We start from the raw sequence: 19,678 nt of genomic DNA on the forward strand, positions 1-19,678 counted from the left end.
TGACATCATATATTGCCAGAAACTGGAAACAAGTTCTCATCCAAGACTGTGAAACCTGGCAACCCCTCCTGTTTATTTTAATAAACAGCATAACCATTATCATTCTTTTAGAAATCAGAAATAGAAATCAGTAGGCGTTTAGGCATTTAACCCCAAACCTGCGGTTGTTAAATTAAATTGATTTGCCACGCGTTTCATTATGTCAATGATGACATTTGCGACCTTTGTACGTGTTACGGTCAAAATGACGTCATCAGTTTGTTATTAGCACAAGGCCGCTGTTGTTGAGAAACGTTATTATTGTATTTACTTTGTACTGTTGCCTCTTTGCTGATGATGATGTTGGTAATACAAGCACGTCCACATAAATAAAATCAACTTGGAAACATATGAAACGAAATGAAAATATGAAAATACAATGTCTGGTCGCTATGTCCTCCGGTCAACAGGTGGCAGTATGGCACACTTTCCCGGCAGTCAGTGTGCTCAAAGAAGTCCGAAGAAATAAGGATGCCTGCATACATTGTGGACCAGCTGTGAAATTGATATCTTAATATTCCACAACCAGAGGACGTTTGTTTAAAAAAAAATCAGTAAATCGGGGTTTTAAAAGGTTGGTTCGGAATATTCTTAAGTGCAAAGTACTCGGCGTTACTGCACTGCTTTGGTTAATTGCTTTAGCCTTAGCTTAGCACACTAGCTAGCTTTTAAACAGTGGTACTTCGCTTAGTTGCATATCTTGTGTTTTGTTTTCATCCAAAATTACGGTCTGACGTGGTCATAGTTAGTTTTTCATTTTATTGCTTTCATCCCAGTCTTGTGTAAAAACTGGGCGTTGGAAGTGCAGGGTACACTGCTGTGCATTAAAATATTTAGGCTTTTAAAGGCTGATTATGCTATCGTTATATTTTTTTCAGCCTAGATGGTCCTCCTCTGTGCAACTTCGCCATGGACGAGGGGAGCCTTGAAGCTGCTATTCAGACCTACAGCGCCCAGCTGCAGCAGGTGGAGAACGCCCTGTCTGCTGGCCTGGATGCGTCCGATCAGTCGGACCTGCTGAGGCTGAAGGAAGACCTCCGTCAGCTCATCGAGCTGACGCAGTCCAGCCTCCTGTCAGTGAGGAAGAGCCAGCTGCTGGCCAGTCTAGAAGGAGTCGACCTTCATGCACAGATCTCCGCCGGCGAAGCTGCACAGACACGGACGCAGGAGGGTGGACTGGATGAGGAATATGCTGCTTTCTATTCTGAAGTAGCTGGTTTTTCTGGTGCCAATGGTGCACCATTAAATTCCGACCAACTGTCTGCTCCTGAGGCACAGGAGGATGAGGAAGGAGGCGATGACGACAATGACTATGAGGAGGAGGAAGAAGATGCACTCAGCGGCACCAGAGTACGGGCACCGTACCGGACTTCTTGGGGAACTTTAGAGTATCACAATGCGATGGTGGTTGGCACAGAACCACCAGATGGGGACAGCGTGGAGGCACAAGTGAGAGTACTGTATATTCACCCTACACACAGGTCAATGAAGCCATGTCCATTCTTCTTGGAGGACAAATGCAGATTCATGGACAATTGCAGGTATTGACCTTCATATATGGAGTGATGGTTACTTAACAGATCATGTCTTTGCTGGATTCTCCAAACCAAGGAAGGTTTTATAAAAAGCACCCTTGCACTGGCACACTTGACCAAATGAACATACCGGCGAGTTTGGATTCGTTTATATAAGTCACAGATAAATTTGTCGTGTATGATTGCTTTTTAGGGTAAATTTGGACGGTATGAATGTTTCCATCTAATGTCCTACCAAAAATCGGTTCCTTGACTTCCTTGACTCCTTTTCCACCTTTAAACTTTCACGGCACTGTTAAGCATTCCTCTCTCACCCTCAGTGTCCACGTGTCCTCCTCCTAGGTTCTCCCATGGCGAGGTGGTGTGTGCATCCGAGCTCAGAGACTTCCTTGAAACAGACATCAGCAATTTACAGGAGGGCTCTTCCTGCCTGGCCAAACATGAGGATGGCATTTGGTACCCGGCCAAAATAACAGGTGAGTATCTGGCATGTTTTACTCACTGCACTTTCTCATATTATTCAACTTTTTTTTTTCCCCATTACTTAATTATTGGTTCTCCTTTATCACATCAAGAGCTTAGCAATGGTTATTACACCATCAAGTTTGACTCCCTGCTGCTGAAGGAAGCAGTTGTGGAGGCTGATTGTATAATCCCCCCCATGAGGCAGGACGATATACCCTCGTCTGAATCAGATTCGGACGACACTGGAGAGGAATTTGAAGCCTACGCTAAAGGTACCTGTTGGAATTGTAATGATCACTGGCAGTGATTGCAATGCTTTGTTAAGCAGCTTGAATTACATATTACACCAAGAGTCTTATGGATTGTGCCTGAACGGTGTGTGTGTGTGTGTGTGTATGTACAGTGGTCGACTCCAGGACAGAGGCAGAGTGGAACCCAGCCAGCAGCACACAATTCGGGGCCTGGGAAGTGCACACAAGAGGCATTGGCTCCAAGCTCATGCTGAAAATGGGCTATGAATTTGGGAAGGGTAAGACATGTTTGTATGTGTGTGTCATGAATGAGAAGAGTGTCCAATAAACGATTATGAATGATCATGGAGGAGTTGATTATTTTACCACATTATTTGCTTTAAAACAAATTATCAAAGAGAGAGATCAAATCAAATCTGATCTCATTTGCTCAACAGATAGTGAGATTATTTGTCTTGCACATATGAACTTTGTAGATCGTCATAGCAACATGTGCATGGATGTTTGCAATTGTCCATAGGTAGAGCTGTAATTGGGCCTTGAATTCGACCAGACAAGTACAGTTTGATTAACATTTTTTAAAAGCTTGAAGTGAAGTGATTGTCTATGTGATACACTGCAGTTATACACAACAAACTGTGTTCTCTGCTTCCACAACTTCCCTGTATAAGTGCTGCATGGATGACCTGTGTTCTATACAGGCCTGGGCAAATCTCTCGAGGGCCGGGTGGAGCCGGTGCAGGCTGTGGTTCTGCCCAAAGGCAATTCTCTGGACCAGTGTGCGGAGCTGACCGTGAGAAAGACCCAGCAGGCCATCGCCAGCTCCCAGCCTGGTGGCAAGAAGAAAGCCAAAAGGAAGCGCATCTCCACAGCCGGGGGGCGACCCACTGTGTTCGATTTCCTGAACGACAAGCTCGGTGACTGTAAGGCCACCGCAGTCACTGCTCTGGTTCAACGGAAGCCGGGGGAGGATGCTTACCGGGGCTGCAAGACCACAAAGAGGTCCCTGAACGTCCAGCTTTTCCAGGCCACAGAAAGAGTGATGCAGACAGAGAGAGAGATCAAGCAGATCACGGAGTCACTGGCCAGACGCAACGGACGGTAGGTCACGCACTCGCAGCCACACTCACGGTTTTGTTGAGTAACATCAGCTCTGTATTTTATGTGCTGGAAGTGGTGGATGAGGTCATTGTCCCCCCCCCCCCCAAAGTGTTTTTACACACTCATTGAGGTAAAGAGGATAGAGTCTGTGATTGAGAACTTCCCACAGTTTTGTTGTCAGGGGAAATTAAATAGTGCTTTCCTTTTTAATACGTGCAGATCGGTGCTTTCATTTCCTTATTTTTTTTTTTAGATCAGAATTCTTATCCCCAAATGATTCATATGATGTCAGACACTTCATGCAATGAGTGTAATAAAAATTGCCAAGAACCGTTGTAATTTGGAGTTGGTGCAGACATGACTTTTCCAACATCAGGATGTCGACTCACTGGATGATTTTGGGTTGCGGCTCAGTATCTGCCTGGTGGGGGACGTGTGACTTCATGCCGTCAGCAGTCGATGTCAGTAACTAATCTGTGTTGGGTGTGCGCCGCCACCACTGTAGTCTCTGGTCAAACACATCAGAGGGTCCAGTAACTAGGAGTAGTTGTGTTTAAAACAGAAGTTACAGATGAATTTAGTCTCCTGGAAGAATTCAATTCCTCATCCATCATTTTATAATTTTCTGACGTTTCCTTGAAATACAAAAAAAAAACCATTAGAGTACCAGCATTTCCACCCAGATGTGCTAACCTGCCCCAAGTTCCAGGTTCACCAGTGTTAAACTGGGCAGATCGTACAGGACGATGGAACAAGAAAGCTTCTGTTTCTTTTTTCCTTCCAGGGATGCGGCGATGATCAGCCACCTGGAGGAAAAACTCACCTCAGCCCAGAAACGTCTGACACAGCTGAAGGCCCAGGAGCGATCCATCCAGAGAGAGCAGAGGAAAGCAGACACCCACAAGAAAATGACCGAATTCTGACGCTCCTTCAGTTGCGGTCGAGCACAGGACTGATTAACAGACACTGGTCCACGCAAATTCCACGCTTGTGTCTCATTGGTTTATTAGGGTTGTTTTGTTTGCATGTTCACCGTGAGAGTCACGGTCACAACTGTATTCTAAATGGACTTGGGTAAGATTTATTTTATTGAGTTCATTCGGAACATTGGCAAGGTGTCTGGGATTTCCCCCAGTGTGGCGATCTTGGACCGGCACCCTGTTTTCTGCCAAATCCATGCTATTACATCTCAAGAGATTAGAATAGTCCATAAAAGGTCAGATCACTTGTTTTTCATAATTTAATTCACCCCAACTGAGAATTGATGCATTAGTAAATACACTTTTAATAATTGGAAAGGCTTCATGCTCCTTGCATGTACATTATCAATGCCACATTTTTATTTAATTTTTCTTGACCCATTACCAGTCTGTCTATCCATTGTGTGGCTGTAGCCTTATTTTGCTCATATTTTCCATAATAATTTGCATTTGAGCTGTGAATTCATTAAATGAAAGTATTAGAGTTCTTCATTGGTGTAATTTTTTTCTGATTTTCATTGATTGTGCCAGAATTTACAGCCCACAGTTATCATTATTCTGGCAACGACATTCATACAAACATTTACATTTATTCCATTTGGCAGATGCCCTTATCCAGAGAGGCTTACAAACATTTTTTCATGTTGCCATCAATGAACCTATCAGTTCTGGTTCACTAGGACCAACTATAAATAAAATTATTTTATTTCGCTCTGTTGTAGTTTTTCTTGCATAAAAGTCAGATTATAAGAACGTTACAAGTTAGTCTAAGTATTCTCTAAAGAGGAAGGTGTTAAGCTGTCATTTGAAAATACTCAGCAACTGTGCTGTTCTGACCTCGAGGGGAAGTTCATTCCATCACCGAGGGGCCAAGACAGAGAAGAGTCTAGATGAGCATTTTCTGCGTACCTTCAGCGGTGGTGGGACCAGGCGAGCAGTACTGGAGGGTCGTGCGAGGTACTGGGAGCCAGTGGAGGGTGTGTAGCAGTGGGGTGGTGTGGGAGAATTTGGGAAGGTTGAAGATCAGTCATGCTGCTGCATTTTGTATTAGTTGTTTAGATCGGACGGTATTCAGAGGTAGACCTGCAAGAAGGGGCAAAGTCTGAGACCGATAAGCTGCTGGTTTCCACTGGACACAACAGGTCACAACAATGGCTGGAGATAAAGACCTTATTAATGAATCTAATGAGAGATTATCTATCATGCAGCAAGTGTCTCATTGAAGTGTGGCAAAAAAAAGTCCAGTATTATGTTATTTCTTTTGCTGAGATACCCCCACACTGACACACACAGTATTGTTCAAAATAATAACAGTGCAATGTGACTAACCAGAATAATTCAGGTTTTTAGTATATTTTTTATTGCTACCATGCAACAAGTTACCAGTAGGTGCAGTAGAATCTCAGACAACAAACAAGACCCAGCATTCATGATATGCACACTCTTAAGGCTGTCAGTTGAAAGGGGTGTGTTAAAAAAAAAAATCAGAAGTCTGCCGTTGACTGTACAAACGCAAAAATATATTGTACAATATATTTGCTTCTAGGATTTAGCGAACCTGTGAATCACTAAACTAATATTTTGTTGTATGACCACCGTTTTTATAGATGCGGTTTGGAGTCAACCAACTTATGGCACCTTTCAGCTGTTATTCCATTCCATGATTCTTTAACAACATTCCACAATTCAGTTACATTTCTTGGTTTTGCTTCAGAAACAGCATTTTTGATATCACCCCACAGGTTCTTGGTTGGATTAAGGTCCATAACATTAATTTTGTTGGTTTGGAACCAAGACTTTGCACGTTTACTAGTGTGTTTGGGGTCATTGTCTTTTTGAAACACCCATTTCAAGGGCATGACCTCAAGTATTTTGACATATGCAAACTGATCCATGATTCCTAGTATGCGATAAATAAGCCCAACACCATAGTAAGAGAAACATGCCCATATCATGCACCACCATGCTTCACTGTCTTCACTGTGTACTGTGGATTCAGAGTTTGGAGATTCCATTGCACCTACTGGTAACTTGTTTGCCATGTAGCAATAAAAATATACTAAAAACCTGGATTATTCTGGTTAGTTGCACAGCACTGCTATTATTTTGAAAAATACTGTATACACACGCACACACAGACATTTGATAAACTGAACCTATGAGGCCCTCTTCTGGATGAATGTGGAAAGTCTGGAGAGGAGGACAGCACACTAGTGTAAGAAATGTATGATTTATGCCAACTGCAGAGGCCATTTCAGCTTGGCCTAAGGTGAACAATCTTGGAATAAACTGTCCAACGCAACCTCAGGAATCAAACTGGCCATTGAACAATACAGCCCAGGATATCATCTACCACCTCAATCCTGACCAACCACATGGGCCTCTGTGGCACTGCTTCCGTGTATCTTTAGTGATTTCTTGCTGTTTATGATAATAACTGGGTAGTAGCCTAGTGGGTAAGACATACACCTATGAACCAGAAGACCCCGGTTACAAACCCCACTTACTACCATTGTGTCCCTGAGCAAGACACTTAACCCTGATTGTCTCCAGGGATACTGTCCCTGTAACTAATGACTAAGGCGCTCTGGATAAGGGTGTCTGATAAATACTGTAAATGTCAGGACCATACCTTTAGTGACAGCTGAGCCCCCCCTAGTGGTGAATATAAGAACAGTCAGTCAATCAGGAGCGACCATACTAATATTGCATATTTTAGCCCAAGACGTCTGCACATTCACAGTTAAGTTAAATGACCTTTATTTTACAAATATGGGTATTGCTAGCACTCAGTCCAGCAACAATTTCCATGAGTAAATATTAAATATACAGTATGATACAAAACCTACATTTTCACACACATAACCTTATTAAGGATCACAACAAAAAAACCAAAAGGCCAGCAACATGTCTATTTTTAGAAAAAGAACGAAAAAATTCAGTTGGTCCTTGTGAAGAACCCACTGAGAGCACTTTTAAGTGAAACATATGGGGGGGGGGGGGGGGGGTGGGGGGGGGGGGGGTGGAAAAGAACACTTGGTGTTAAGACATATAAATAAATGCCCAGAACTGTGTCAAGTCTATTAAACAGGTCTTTTTGTGCAAGGCATCGACTCGAGTTACCCCGCGTCGGGCAATCCCATCAAATACTACAAGACCCAATCCAATTGCACAAACTCCACGGACCAACGCAGCACATGCTGAAACAGTATCTGTTGCCATGGGTCCGTCAGGATTACGTGAACATAAAGAGGTCCCTTTAAACAAAACACACTTCATAATGACATGCTTAATACAGTAGGCCATTATTGGCAATTAATTAATAAGACCTAACCTTTGGTGGTAAAGATGGTATAATGTATGTAAAAAAAATAAATAAATAAAAAAAAAAGGTTTCATGAGACAAAACCACCAAAGGATATTCCTTTTTATTCCCACGGAATCTTGACAGGGCGACACCTTCTCCAAACATCCTGTTCACTGCTCACCTTGCCTCATTATGAATGTTAACATAATGGTGGGGAAACATAGGAAGTAACAACCTCAGGGCTGCAACCTTGTATTAACTGTGTACAGTGCCTTCTCAACTAAACGATGGGAATGAGCACCAAAGTCATATAATACCAGCTGAATTTTGCAAAAATTGAAGCAATAGTGGTAAGAAAAATTTGCAAGAACCTTACAGTAGCAACAACTTCATCTCATGAAACATATTCAGACGTGAACTTACCCTATGGCTGAAATCATTTCATCTCATGAAACATATTCAGACATACAGCCAGCCCATGTGTCTGATTCACATTTATGGATGCGTGTTTGAAAATTACATATAACTAAAACATAAAAGCATCTGTACTTTGCAATTTAACAAAGAACCACTTCACCCTATGAGCACCTATCATTTAAATATTACAAGGAATTGAAATAATGAGACAGAATGAGGAATAATAAAATTACCTGTCTATCCATTACGTAAACTGAATATTGCACTTGATGTACTTCATGATGCACCAGAAAAAAAACGACTTGATTGAGACTCACCGAATTAGATGAGAAAAGTTTCCAAAACTAGAAACACTGATGGGTCGTCTGAGGCAAACCGAGGATTTGCAATAAATAAGCCCTAAGATCATAAAGCTTTGGTCATGCACAGAAACAACAGTAATCATTCAGATTAGTACTTCCCTTTAAGTAAACAGAAGCACAGCAAACGAAGAGGGAGACAAATGAGTGATAATGCTAAACACCAAAAAAAAAAAAAAAGACTGGTTTAAACAAGTCAAATTCTACACCCACTTACTTAAACAACATCCTTGGCGAATCCAAGTTGCAGCAACGAAACCACATCCTCCTGTGTAACTAGGGGGACTGTGATTGCACACTTCATTCTGTTTTCCCACCCGACTAAATGGCTGTAGCTGGCAAAAAAAAAAAAAAAGAAAAATGGAATCACACCTTAGTTTGTTTGAAGAAATGCAGAGAGAAGGCCACTGAGGCTGTGGGCAAAATAAAACAAGAAGGAAAGGGATGCAATCAAGGAAATGGTGGAACGAACACCCCTTCATCACTACGGCGACTGTAACTGGGGACGACGGATGCCATCAGATCAGGAGAAGTGGACGGCTGCAGACTTCACATGCGTTGGAGGCGGCGCGCACTAGCGGCTGCCCTCCTGGTTTGATGCAAGAGCAATTAATCCGCTGGTTCTGGGTTTAGAAAACAGGGGGAGGTGCCGTGGATGAAAAGGGGAGCACCCGTGAACGTGTTGCTTTGTTCGTAAACGTCTCTTTGCGTACACAGAATGCTGCTGGGAAGGCATCAGGACGAAGACGGCGAGAGGGCAGCGGGAGTTGTGGGAGAGGGAACGGTCGACGCAAGGTTATACGTAGAGTTGGGCGACGGCGCCTGTGTCGGGGAGTGCCGAGACGGGCAGCCCGGCCGGGTGCTGGGGGAGTGGAGGCCGGCTTCAGCGGTGGTGGGCGAGTCCAGACTGACCTCGTCCCCTTCTTCAGAGTCCCAGACCTCGCTCTGGAGGTAATCGGCAAAGAGGGCTTTGGCCCGCTGCAATATCCGTCCAAGGTTGTGTCGGCGTACCAGGCGGTCGAAGTGCATGGCCAGTTCGTTGTAATCTAAACTGTTCTTGACTATGTGGTCCCGGTGCTCCAGTAGAATTGAGAGGCACAGAAACAGCATGAAGGGATTACCTTTGCCGAACTCCTGAGGCGGCGGTAGGGAACAGGGTTTAATTGTGCCGCTCTCCAGTTTGTTGGAGTTTGGAGAGTTCATCACGCTGCTGGAGGCTTTGGAGCTCGGTGAGGGGAGGTTACTGGAAAAAGGCTTAGGAAGGGAAGTAGACTTTCCGAAGGACAGGACAGGAGAAGAAAGCAACGAGCGATTCTGAGGGCATGAGAAAGATGGCGACAATACGGTAGGCTTTCCAGTGAGAGTAGATGGGGAATTGGCCTTGTTTCCATGAGATGTTGAAGGCGAGGAGGCCAATCTCGCAGAGGTTTTCTCTGGTGATGCTGGTGTCCCATTAGTTAATGTGGACAAATGGCATTTTGAAGGTGCCGGTTCTGGAGACATCCCCCTCCAGGTGGGCTGGCTGGAACCATTTATCCAGCTGGGTAGGTGAGGAGGTAAAGGAGAAGCTGGAGACGCAGCCTCTCCACTGGGTGAAATCCTCGCCTCCATTTCTGAAGTCTTCGCTTGGCTCCGGATGAGGGGCTCCCTCTCGCTAGGGTCTTCCTCGCTTTCTTCTGTAGACTGCCGTGAAGGAAGGAGGGATGATGGCACATGAGGGGATTGAAATTCCATCGGTGAAACTGCAGATTCTTTGTCCCCCATGTCAAAACTCTCATCGTTCCGAGCACTGTAGTATTTAAACTCACCAAAACTGGGCTGCTTCTCAAAAGGAGGGACAGGTTCGCCATTGTTCTTAACCCCATAATCACGAGGTAAACACCCTGCATCATATTTAGATTTTTCTTCAACGGTGACCTTCCTTTCTCCATCCGCTTCTTCTCTTGAGGGCCTCAGCATGTGACGTTTCCGTTGCCTCAACTTTTGCTCTTCTTCCTTCTCCTCACTCACTGCCATTCCACACCCTTGCTCGAAGTTCAAGGGTTTCTCTGACTCAAGGGGTGGCCCAACCAGCTCCACCTCTGTTTCAGGTGGGTCAGGGGGAAGAGAACTCCAGGTAACTTCCAGCATCCGTAAAGCATCGTCGAAGGCAAACTCTCTTTTAAGCTCCAAAAGTAGCCATCGGTAGCAAAAGAAGAGGTCATCGGCTCCTCGCGAAACCAAGTAGGCATAAAACTCAGGGTCAGAATACTGCAAGAGCAGTTTAAGGTGTTGGAACTTCACTGACATTAGTTGACCATCCGGCCGGAAATTGCCCTCTAGTCTTTTCATGATGCCACAGAAGCAGATGAATGCATGAGCTTCATTGTCCATTACAGCAAGGATTGGCGAAGCGATGTCACTCATTCCTTGACAGTATGACACCTATGGATAAAGAAGCAGGAACATCAAAGTAATTAGTAGCCTCGGGACTGATGCTTTTTCATACACCATTAATTTGCAAACATAAGCTTAGACTTTATGTTGCAAAGGCTTTTCTGTATCAGACACTTGAGGTACAATCACCAACGGGGTATGGTGGTGGTAGTAGCCCAGGTAACACACTCTCCTATGAACCGGAAGACCAAAAAGTCACAAGTTGAAACCCTGTTTAACTTGTGGGTATTGCTAGCACTCAGTACACTTGCTAGCACTAGCACTTAATTATTGTTTGTTAACTCTGCATAATGCAAAAAAATGTATTCGGTGTATTTATACAATGTATACGCAACACTGACAGACGGTGCCAAATTCAACATTTGTAACAAAGCAAAAACAGACTATTCGGAAGGTAGTCACCACACGCTGTTTTCATGGTTGCCCACTGCTCACTCAGGGCGATGGGTTAAATGCAGAGGACAAATTTCACTGTGTGCACCGTGTGCTGTGCTTGCTGTTTATCACAATGACAATGACTTCACTTTCACTCCCATGGGGATTGTATGTCAACCTCTGACCAAAACTCTAAGTAGCTATGTAATGGTCAGGTTATATTTCGTGTCCTCTGCTTTTAACCATCACCCTTGGTGAGTAGTGTGTGGGGACGGTGCTTTGCTCAGTCTATTTTTGTCCTATTTGAACTCATGCTGGTAACATGAATACAACGTTAACATAACTGTGACAAATGCAGACCTGCGGATGGGTGATTGCAAAGGTGGTCAGCAGGTCAGTGAGGGCGGTGAGATGGGGACTGTCCTCAGAACCAGCATAGTACGGATGAGCCCGGTCTGTTCTGAGCACGTCTTTCAGCACATTTCCCCTGATGAACTCCAGATCTTCGGAGCTGGCCCTGGCAGTCCATTCCCTTTTCAGCTGGTCATACTCTCGAGTCTTTTTCTTCATGTAGTCCATTCTCTCCTGACCAGTTAGCCCATCAGGATACACGTTGAGGAGGTATCGCCATACTACCTGAGAGGGTGACCAAAGAAAAGCAAAATGCAATGAAAAAAGAAATCGTTGCAAGAAAAGCAGTAGGTCTACTGTACTAAATATACAAAATTTTGCTAAAATAAAAGTAGAAGTGTGCAAAGTGGGAAACTGGGACCTCTCCACTTAAACCAAACAATGCTGCTTATAGCAGTGCTTTTACGCCACATAGAAGCTAAACCTAAACTATTTTGCCCATTGTTTTTGTCTTTGTAGTTGCCATTCAAACACTCATATTTAATAGTAATAAAGTGGTTAAAAAGTGTGTGGACATTCCTAAGTCTGTCATTCTATTGATCTTGCATTAGCATTTGCAAATACACAAAAAAACACAAAAAAAAAAAAAAAAAAAACACAAATTGTGCCTTACTCCAGTCCTTGGTAAATGTACACGGTGAATTTATGTTCACAACTATTTCCATGTTCCTTCTGCTTTATCAAGACTGTTTGCCTCTCGCATACTTTCCGCAATGACGGCTCCACCCCTCCGTGGTAAATGCGCAGTCGCAGCTCCTCTGGCCGTGTCAGCTGGCCCTGGCCGTTGAGATAGCTGTGGAATTCAGCATCGCTCAGTGGTGGCTTGAAAGGCTTCACCTCCTCACCATACGACCAACTCAAAGCCTGCTGGACCCTGGACAGCGTCCGACCCATCTGGAGTTCGAGGCAGAGTGAGGCGTTAAAAAAAACCACAACAGCAAGTGGGTGAGCTGTGACATCCATAAACATGCGACGAATGTTGAACCTGACTGAACGCAGCAGAGAAAGGCTGGTAAAACATCTGGCTGACAGGGTGAAGAACATCATCAGTAACCTGGGAGAGGAGGGACTGTGTGAAGGGAAGAGCTGCAGCTGCCAGCGACCGCTTCTCCCCAGAGAGCTGATCAGAACCGATGACATCTTTTGGGCTGATAATGTCCCAGTCCTCCAGGACAGGACCTAGCAGGCAGGCAGGCAGACAAACAGCAAGACCGCCAAATCAGCTGTTAAGAACCGAGAAACACCTAAACACAGCTACAATCAAGAAAAAAAGGAGAGTCTGCTCACTGTCTTCTGACGGCTTAATGTCCATCTTGAGTTGCAGGTACGGTTTAGCAGCGCTGACAAACGCAGCGTCCAAATCCCAGTCGGAGAGCAAGGAGAGGTACACCTCCACTCCTCCACGATCCCGAGAGAGGTAACTAATACCAAAATTTCGTTTGCTGAAGAAAAACAGCGGAACGCAGACCCACACGACAGTCAGTTTTAATTTGCTGCAGCAGCAAAACAAAAAACAAACAAAAAAACTGCCTTTTGTACAAACCCGTTCAGTTCAAAGGCTCGTATGAGAATGTGCTGCAGCACTTCCAGCGATGTAATCTGTGGATCAACAGCGAAAGAGCGAAACTCTACTGGCAGCGCTCCCTCGCATTTCTGAAAAACAGAGATGAATAATGTTAGTGTTACGCGTTCTAAAAATCTTTATGAATATCACAAGCATCTTAAGGTCATCTTAAGCATCCAAGGCCATAAAAGACATAAATTAGGGAGAGAACATCATGCAAACATCATTTCTGCTTTAAACATTAACACTGTACAATAACACAGATTACAGTGTTTACTTTTCTGTGCTTTTATCAATAAAGATAAACGTTCAAAAGTTAATGTATTGATTCTTATTTTGCAGATAAGGAACGAAAGATGCTAAAAAAAAGAGAAACCGATACAATACAAACCACCGAGAGCTATTTTGTTAGCATAAGAAAAAAGGCCAAACATTTATCAAATACTGATTTAGCTAAAGAGCTTATGGGTGAATTGCCTTATTTTCATAAAAAGACGTAATTTGCGTAGAGAAAGAGACTCTATTCTCAATTTTTTGCAATACAATAGTATTCTCCATCTGTAGAATTTTTCTTGAAGAGATCACTCATATGCGAGATACACATGTATATATAAGGCAAATAGTAACACTAAAACAATAATCTTTAAGGTAAAAAAAAAACCATATATATATTATTCTGTAACAATATTATTCTATGGCCTAACGACGAAAAAAAATTCTCTAATGTAATAATTAACAGGGCAGGTGACGTCGGGTGATGTTGTCATGATGCTGCTGTCCAAAATGTACTCGTTTCACAACGACGGTGACATGCTGAAATAAAAAACGTAGTAGAATTTAAAATTTCCCAGTGACTGCGTCCAATAATAACCAGACAGCTTGAAGCCGGTGAAAGAAATTTAAAGACCAAACCCCCACACATATACACACACACACACACAAAACAGCAACGACATGCAGCCTAATGTTAGCTAGTCCGAAAGCCGGCGACAGCATCTCCACATCATTTCTCACCTTGACTTTGACACGCACAACCCCCCTCTCCTCGTCGGCCGCCATGGCGGGGAGTCCGCTCGGAAATGGCCGCGGCAGTCCAAAACTCGATCACGGCGCCATTAGAGAGGAGCAAGACGCGAACGTCCGCGGCGGGTAGCCGCTTTTTTTTCTGCCCCAAGTCAACGCTTTGTCTGGTACGGCGAAAACGTCGCAATCGGAGAGGTTTACTTCCTGTACTGCCAACCAGGCTATCTTTCAAAATAAGAGCCCCGGTGATCGCGATCTTTATTAGAAGTTTGTGTCCGGTGGAGGGGGGGTAAGGTGACCGTTTTATGTGACTTATTTAGAACCCAGATTGTTTATTACATGATTAATGCGCTTAATTATTATTAATTAGATTTTTAATGTGGACATTACTGCATAATTTAATGTTCTGCTTATTATCTTTTTGATAGTAATATTTAAAATACAATGAACACTGAAGCATATGCCAGTGTCATTGACCAATGTTTTGAATTTGCTTACGCTGGCGTACTTTCCTTGTTTCAGTTTTAGACTTTTATTTTGATGTCTTGCTTGTGCGTGCTCGTTGTTGTTTTTTTTTTCTGTGCGTGTTTGGATGCCCATGCTGGCTGATGACGGCAGCGCACATGACGTCATTCGTTTGCACTGAATTGCTTTTGGGAACATTTGTGCGTCCCATCTGGCTCCTGCAGTTCCTCGATGCAATGAATGCGGTTCAGAAAGGCTCACCTTCAGAGCATCACCTGTCCTTTTAAATGCACTGGTTTAGAACTGCCCATTATTTATGATTTAAAATGATCCGTGTGACGTGAGTCGCTCTAAAACCAAACTATCGTTCAATATTACCGTTCACATGTACATGGTACATGGCAAAATTTGCTGGAAGTTTATCAGAAATTAGGAGACACGTTTACATTACGTGAGGTTTTTTTAATGTCTCAGAAAGAAAAAATCCTGTAAAAAGTCTTGGTGAATTTACACCCCTACATGCAGAACGGTTCAAATGGCTGAACATCACAAGGTGGAAAGGATGCATTTAACTCATCACCCTGAGTGAGCAGTGGGCAGCCATGACAGGCGCCCGGGGAGCAGCGTGTGGTGACGGTGCTTTGCTCAGTGGCACCTCAGTGGCACCTCGGCGGATCGGGGCAACCTTCTGATTACGGGGCCTCTTCCTTAACCGCTAGGCCACCACTGCCCCACCACGCCGCTCCCATCAGATTCAAAATACTGAAGCTGGCCTAAAAAGCCAGGGAAGCAGCATCCTACCTCAGAGCCTTTATTATATTGTTATACTGCACCTCACATTCTCAGTATTCTCAAGTATTTCTAAAGGTACAAGGAAAACACTAATCTAGACTCTTCTCTAGACTATTCTCTGGCCCAAAGGTGGTGGAACGAACTTCCCCTCAAGGTCAGAACAGCACAGTCGTTTTCAAATGGCAGCTTAAGGTCTTCCTCCTAGGCTAACTTACTTATGTAAGAAAAACTACAACAGAGTCCTGGTGAACCAGAAATAACTTCACTGTAACCTGAAAGTACGTTGTAAGTCGCTCTGGGCAAATACAGTACATGATATACCATACATCATATCAAAAGCTTACCCTCAATTCACAAGCAAAAGAATATTTCTGTTATTTTATCCTACCCGAGGGTTGTATGTAGTCGAAAAACCCTAAACGTTGGTCTTCTTCGCTCATTTCAGTAGGTGGCAGTACAATCCAAATGCCATGTTTTGAAATGCAAGGAGCGCAGAAACCCGTAAAAACCCAGTGAACTCTGACAAACTGGAAGGCTTTGTTTGAGTGGACCTGTTCTCATGGCTTCTGGTATGCGCATGTCAAGGGAAGCAGGTCAGGGAGGGATCGGAAGGGATGTGGGCTCAGACCTCCACTGTTCGGTGGAGTCGTAGGTGAATGCCAGGAGTGTAAGGTCAGGGTTAAGCAGTCTTAGTAGTGCTAGGGCTGGGCAACAAACAGCTATTATTTCTTTTCAGAAGACTCTCTGTTTTTTGTGCACTTGAAAAGAGGATAGGTCTCACGGAGGGATGTTCTTGTCCCCTGTTTCAAACAGGCTAATCCAATCTGCACCAAAAGGCTTTTGTCTTTCATGTTCAACTGTAGCTGTGGTTTAAACGCTTCTTGACTGGGGTTTTGGACATTTCTACTCAACATTATTACAACAATGAAATGGTACCCTACCAATGCTTACACGGACAGCAAAAAATATAATATATGTGTTTTTATGGTTTACTGTCTGTTTTTATGCTTTATTGTATCACTTCTCTGTCATGGCTGGCCTACATTGTGCATTTGATCCTTGGCTTATTTCTGAAGCTGCCTTAATGACTTACTCTGGTTTTTGTAATAAGTTTAAGCCTGTTACACATAACTGAGTTTGATCTATAAGCCAGGAGTCAAGGATGCCCAGTGAAATGTGTCAAAGGCATCACCCTACAATTTTGTCTTAAAGGAAAGGAGAAGAATTGGACGACTAGGCCTTTTACGTTTTTTTGGACCAGGTCTTTGTCGTGCACCGGAGAATATGCAAGTGTGTGCACATGCATCTGATGCACTGAACTCTGCTACTTTGCCCTTGATGCACTCTGACTTGGCCCGACAGACAATTCAGATCCCGGTGATCCAAGCACGCCTCTCTGTTGGCCCCAGAATCTCCCATCATTCAGTTGTCAGAAACCCCGGCCAGACAATACAATGTGGGGCGAGGTGAAATACTGGTGTTTTCAAAGCGATGGACCCAGACTCTAATAACATTTTTTAGTTCCACTTCTGCAACCTTGCTTCTGAGCACAGGACCGGTGCAACAGGACCGTCTTTTCCCAACCTGTCACCTCATACATGGTGAAGTGTTACAGAAGGAGATCAATGGCAAGTTGTAACTCCTTCTCCATAGCAGCATATATTAAAATGTGCATGAATGGGGTTTCTGAAGATGACTGTAAGTGTGACACTGATTTAAGACCATATAATGCATCTTCCAGTTCTCTGCAGGAAACAAGTACTGAAGAGTGACATCCACATGTTGCATTCAAGTTGGTTCAGTTCCATTTAAAACCAGTATGTGTACATATCTCATGTAATGTATCATATTTGAATATTCTAATTGTTCAACTTTTCAGAAATGTCAGTAGTTGGTTTGTAATGAATTATTTAATTTTACCTTTTGGAATAAGATTACATGGTGTTAATAAAAAGTTGATATTTTAAAAAGTAGATATATGTCTTCAGGTTTATCTTTCTCTTTAGTCTGTAATATATGGGAGCAAAATATTGCAATTACACACTTAAAGAACAGAATTGGAAAAAATACAGTCAATGGTGTCATTCTTCCATGTGTCTGTCTTTTTCTTGTAGTTGATGTATAATGAAGGTGTCTCTGCCCTGGGTGTTTGGCAGTTCTGGAAGCTGCAAGGTAAGAATGTGCCCTTGTGGAGTAAGGGCGCTCTGTCTAAACCCAGACGAGTGATGTCATATTACTGGAGGTCGGATTGTTTCTGGCGTGATCGTCTGGAGCGCATCCTTCCAGTCCTTGCTTCCCTGAAGACAGGTCTGCTCTGCTTCACTGGCACTCCAACTAGTAAATCTCTCTCATTTCATCTCGGTGCTGCTCACAAGTTTTTGAATAAGGTTTTCGGATGATCTCTTCCCTGTGTGACAGATAAATAAACTGTTCTGATTTTATTTATCTTCACCATAATACTGTAAAATTACATTTATAAAAAGGAGAATCCAACAGTGAATCAAATGCCATTTAACAGATCAATCAATGTCTGCCAGTTCTAATACACTTCAGCTAAAACAACTTTATAACGCAATGAGAAGGTTTCACATGGTGTCAGTTTCTTTGCTGAATGTGAACTGCTTTTGAACTCTATAATTGTATTGTTTTATTATTATTTTTAGTATTCTAAAAAACTAATATATATCTGGGGTTACCTAATAGTAATTTTTCATGGCACTAAATAAAAAAAAATCATATGAGAGTTTTCTGGTCATATTAGTTTATATGTCTTATATATTAGCTTGTATGTCTTTTAGCAGTATAGCACATAAGGATTTTTTAATATAACTTTCACATCAAATTGTCTTGGATCCCTAAGAAACACACCATCTGTTAATTTAAGTAGTTAATTTAAGTAGTTAATGGATTTTATTGTATGTCAGTGTCAATATACACACATGCGTAAAAACCAAATCTTTTTGGAATGATATCTGCTGATTTTACAGAGTGATTACAGTAAGCATCAGCCGTTCCACAAGTTCCAGTAAATGATGGGGATCAGAGCAGAACCTTCGCCATCCCTTATGGGCTTCCTGGGCGGCCACATTGCTCAGTAAATTTGTTTTCTGGCAGCCAAGACTAAGTTTGCTCTGTGCTGACATGAAAAACCGCCTATTGCAAGGCAGGCCCGACAGTGCTAAAGAGCATAGCTAGAAAGGAGAGAGAGAGTGGAAGGGAGGGCCAAATAATACAGATTTACGCTTCACTGACCTCCTCTCACTCATATTTTTTCTGTTTATCCTCCAGTTCTCACACAATAGCCCTTCATCATGCAGCAGTGTTAGATTCCACCTGTTTTGTGGAAAAATCAGCAACGTTCAGGCCCTGGCATTCTGTTGTGGATGTTAGTCAACCACTTCTTCATGCACATTTTCACTTGGTGCTTGGCAAAAATACGTTGGAAACTCTTCAGCACCTCGGAAATAGGCCACGCATGTTGGTTTGAGGCACGTTTTTTTCTCATTCTATAAGTGTTCACAGCTTTAGAGCAACTTCCATCAATCGATTCATCCATCCACCCAACTATCCATCACTTATTCCTATCTGCAGAGAGGTAGACGTAGGTTGAAAACTATGACAGCAGGATATGGGCCCATGTAGCATCAACCCATCAAAAAGTGCACCAGTTTCTTTCGGTTTCACAGCAACTTGCATTCATTACTAGAAACATCCACTGCTATGGTGCATCCTTGTGAATGGGCGCATCATCGACGCAGTAGTGCAGGAAGTATTAGCATATGTCCTGTCAAGCACATTTACATTTATGCATTTAGCAGACGCCGTTAAAGTGTCCTGCGCAGTGACACAATGGTGATAAGCGGGATTTGAGCCTGTGACCTTGTCGCCTGGTTCATGGATGAGTGCTTTATGCACTAGGCTACTACTAACTCTATCTGATGGGTTTTCACCAAAAGACTGATAAATTCAACCACAATACACTTCCAGCTTTGTGCACCTGATAACATACTGACCATTTTGCACATCTCTGCATTTTTTTTTTTGCATATTACTGCTTATTTTGCACATTTTTCTTGTCTTGTGTGTCCTGTTTGAAATATCCAACATATCCCCTTACAAGCATCCTACAAAATGTTGTCCAGTTATGTCCTGTTTGAC

The 19,678-nt window shown here is 43.1% G+C and overlaps 2 protein-coding genes across 9 annotated transcripts in view; one reads left to right on the forward strand and one right to left on the reverse strand.

Moving 5' to 3' along the window:
* Positions 1-489: 489 nt before the first annotated feature.
* Positions 490-5,045, forward strand: LOC114798401 (zinc finger CCCH-type with G patch domain-containing protein-like). The gene is made up of 7 exons (XM_028994080.1): positions 490-613; positions 918-1,580; positions 1,917-2,050; positions 2,150-2,311; positions 2,443-2,568; positions 2,992-3,391; positions 4,176-5,045. Exons 2-7 carry the CDS (start codon positions 949-951, stop codon positions 4,312-4,314), a joined length of 1,593 nt encoding a protein of 530 aa, XP_028849913.1. The 5' UTR covers positions 490-613; positions 918-948; the 3' UTR covers positions 4,315-5,045.
* A 350-nt stretch (positions 5,046-5,395) lies between these two features.
* LOC114797828 (TBC1 domain family member 25-like) overlaps positions 5,396-19,678 on the reverse strand; it is a 34,961-nt gene continuing 20,678 nt past the window's right edge. Inside the window, exons 1-9 of one of the 8 annotated variants that reach the window (XR_003750990.1) lie at positions 14,255-14,462; positions 13,220-13,329; positions 12,964-13,118; positions 12,662-12,855; positions 12,382-12,570; positions 11,626-11,901; positions 8,672-10,878; positions 8,413-8,494; positions 5,417-5,454 (exon numbers count right to left, since the gene is read on the reverse strand). Coding sequence is in view for 3 of the 8 variants with exons in the window: in XM_028993025.1 (XP_028848858.1) it covers positions 9,190-10,878; positions 11,626-11,901; positions 12,382-12,570; positions 12,662-12,855; positions 12,964-13,118; positions 13,220-13,329; positions 14,255-14,299 (2,658 nt within the window). In the remaining 5 variants the exon portion in view is untranslated. Of the gene's footprint in view, positions 5,455-7,376; positions 10,879-11,625; positions 11,902-12,381; positions 12,571-12,661; positions 12,856-12,963; positions 13,119-13,219; positions 13,330-14,254; positions 14,463-19,678 lie in introns of those variants that run through there. The other 7 variants (XR_003750991.1, XR_003750989.1, XR_003750988.1 and 4 more) reach the window with 7 other exon arrangements.

The sequence above is a fragment of the Denticeps clupeoides genome, chromosome 10 (assembly GCF_900700375.1).
Source record: "Denticeps clupeoides chromosome 10, fDenClu1.1, whole genome shotgun sequence".
Lineage (NCBI taxonomy): Eukaryota > Metazoa > Chordata > Actinopteri > Clupeiformes > Denticipitidae > Denticeps > Denticeps clupeoides.

Bases quoted from the DNA above. Each gene is read 5' to 3' on its own strand.
- LOC114798401 (XM_028994080.1), top strand. From the start codon at position 949: ATGGACGAGGGGAGCCTTGAAGCTGCTATTCAGACCTACAGCGCCCAG. The intron at 1,581-1,916 runs GTATTGACCTTC...TCCTCCTCCTAG, and splicing joins AGATTCATGGACAATTGCAG to GTTCTCCCATGGCGAGGTGG. The intron at 2,051-2,149 runs GTGAGTATCTGG...TATCACATCAAG, and splicing joins GTACCCGGCCAAAATAACAG to AGCTTAGCAATGGTTATTAC.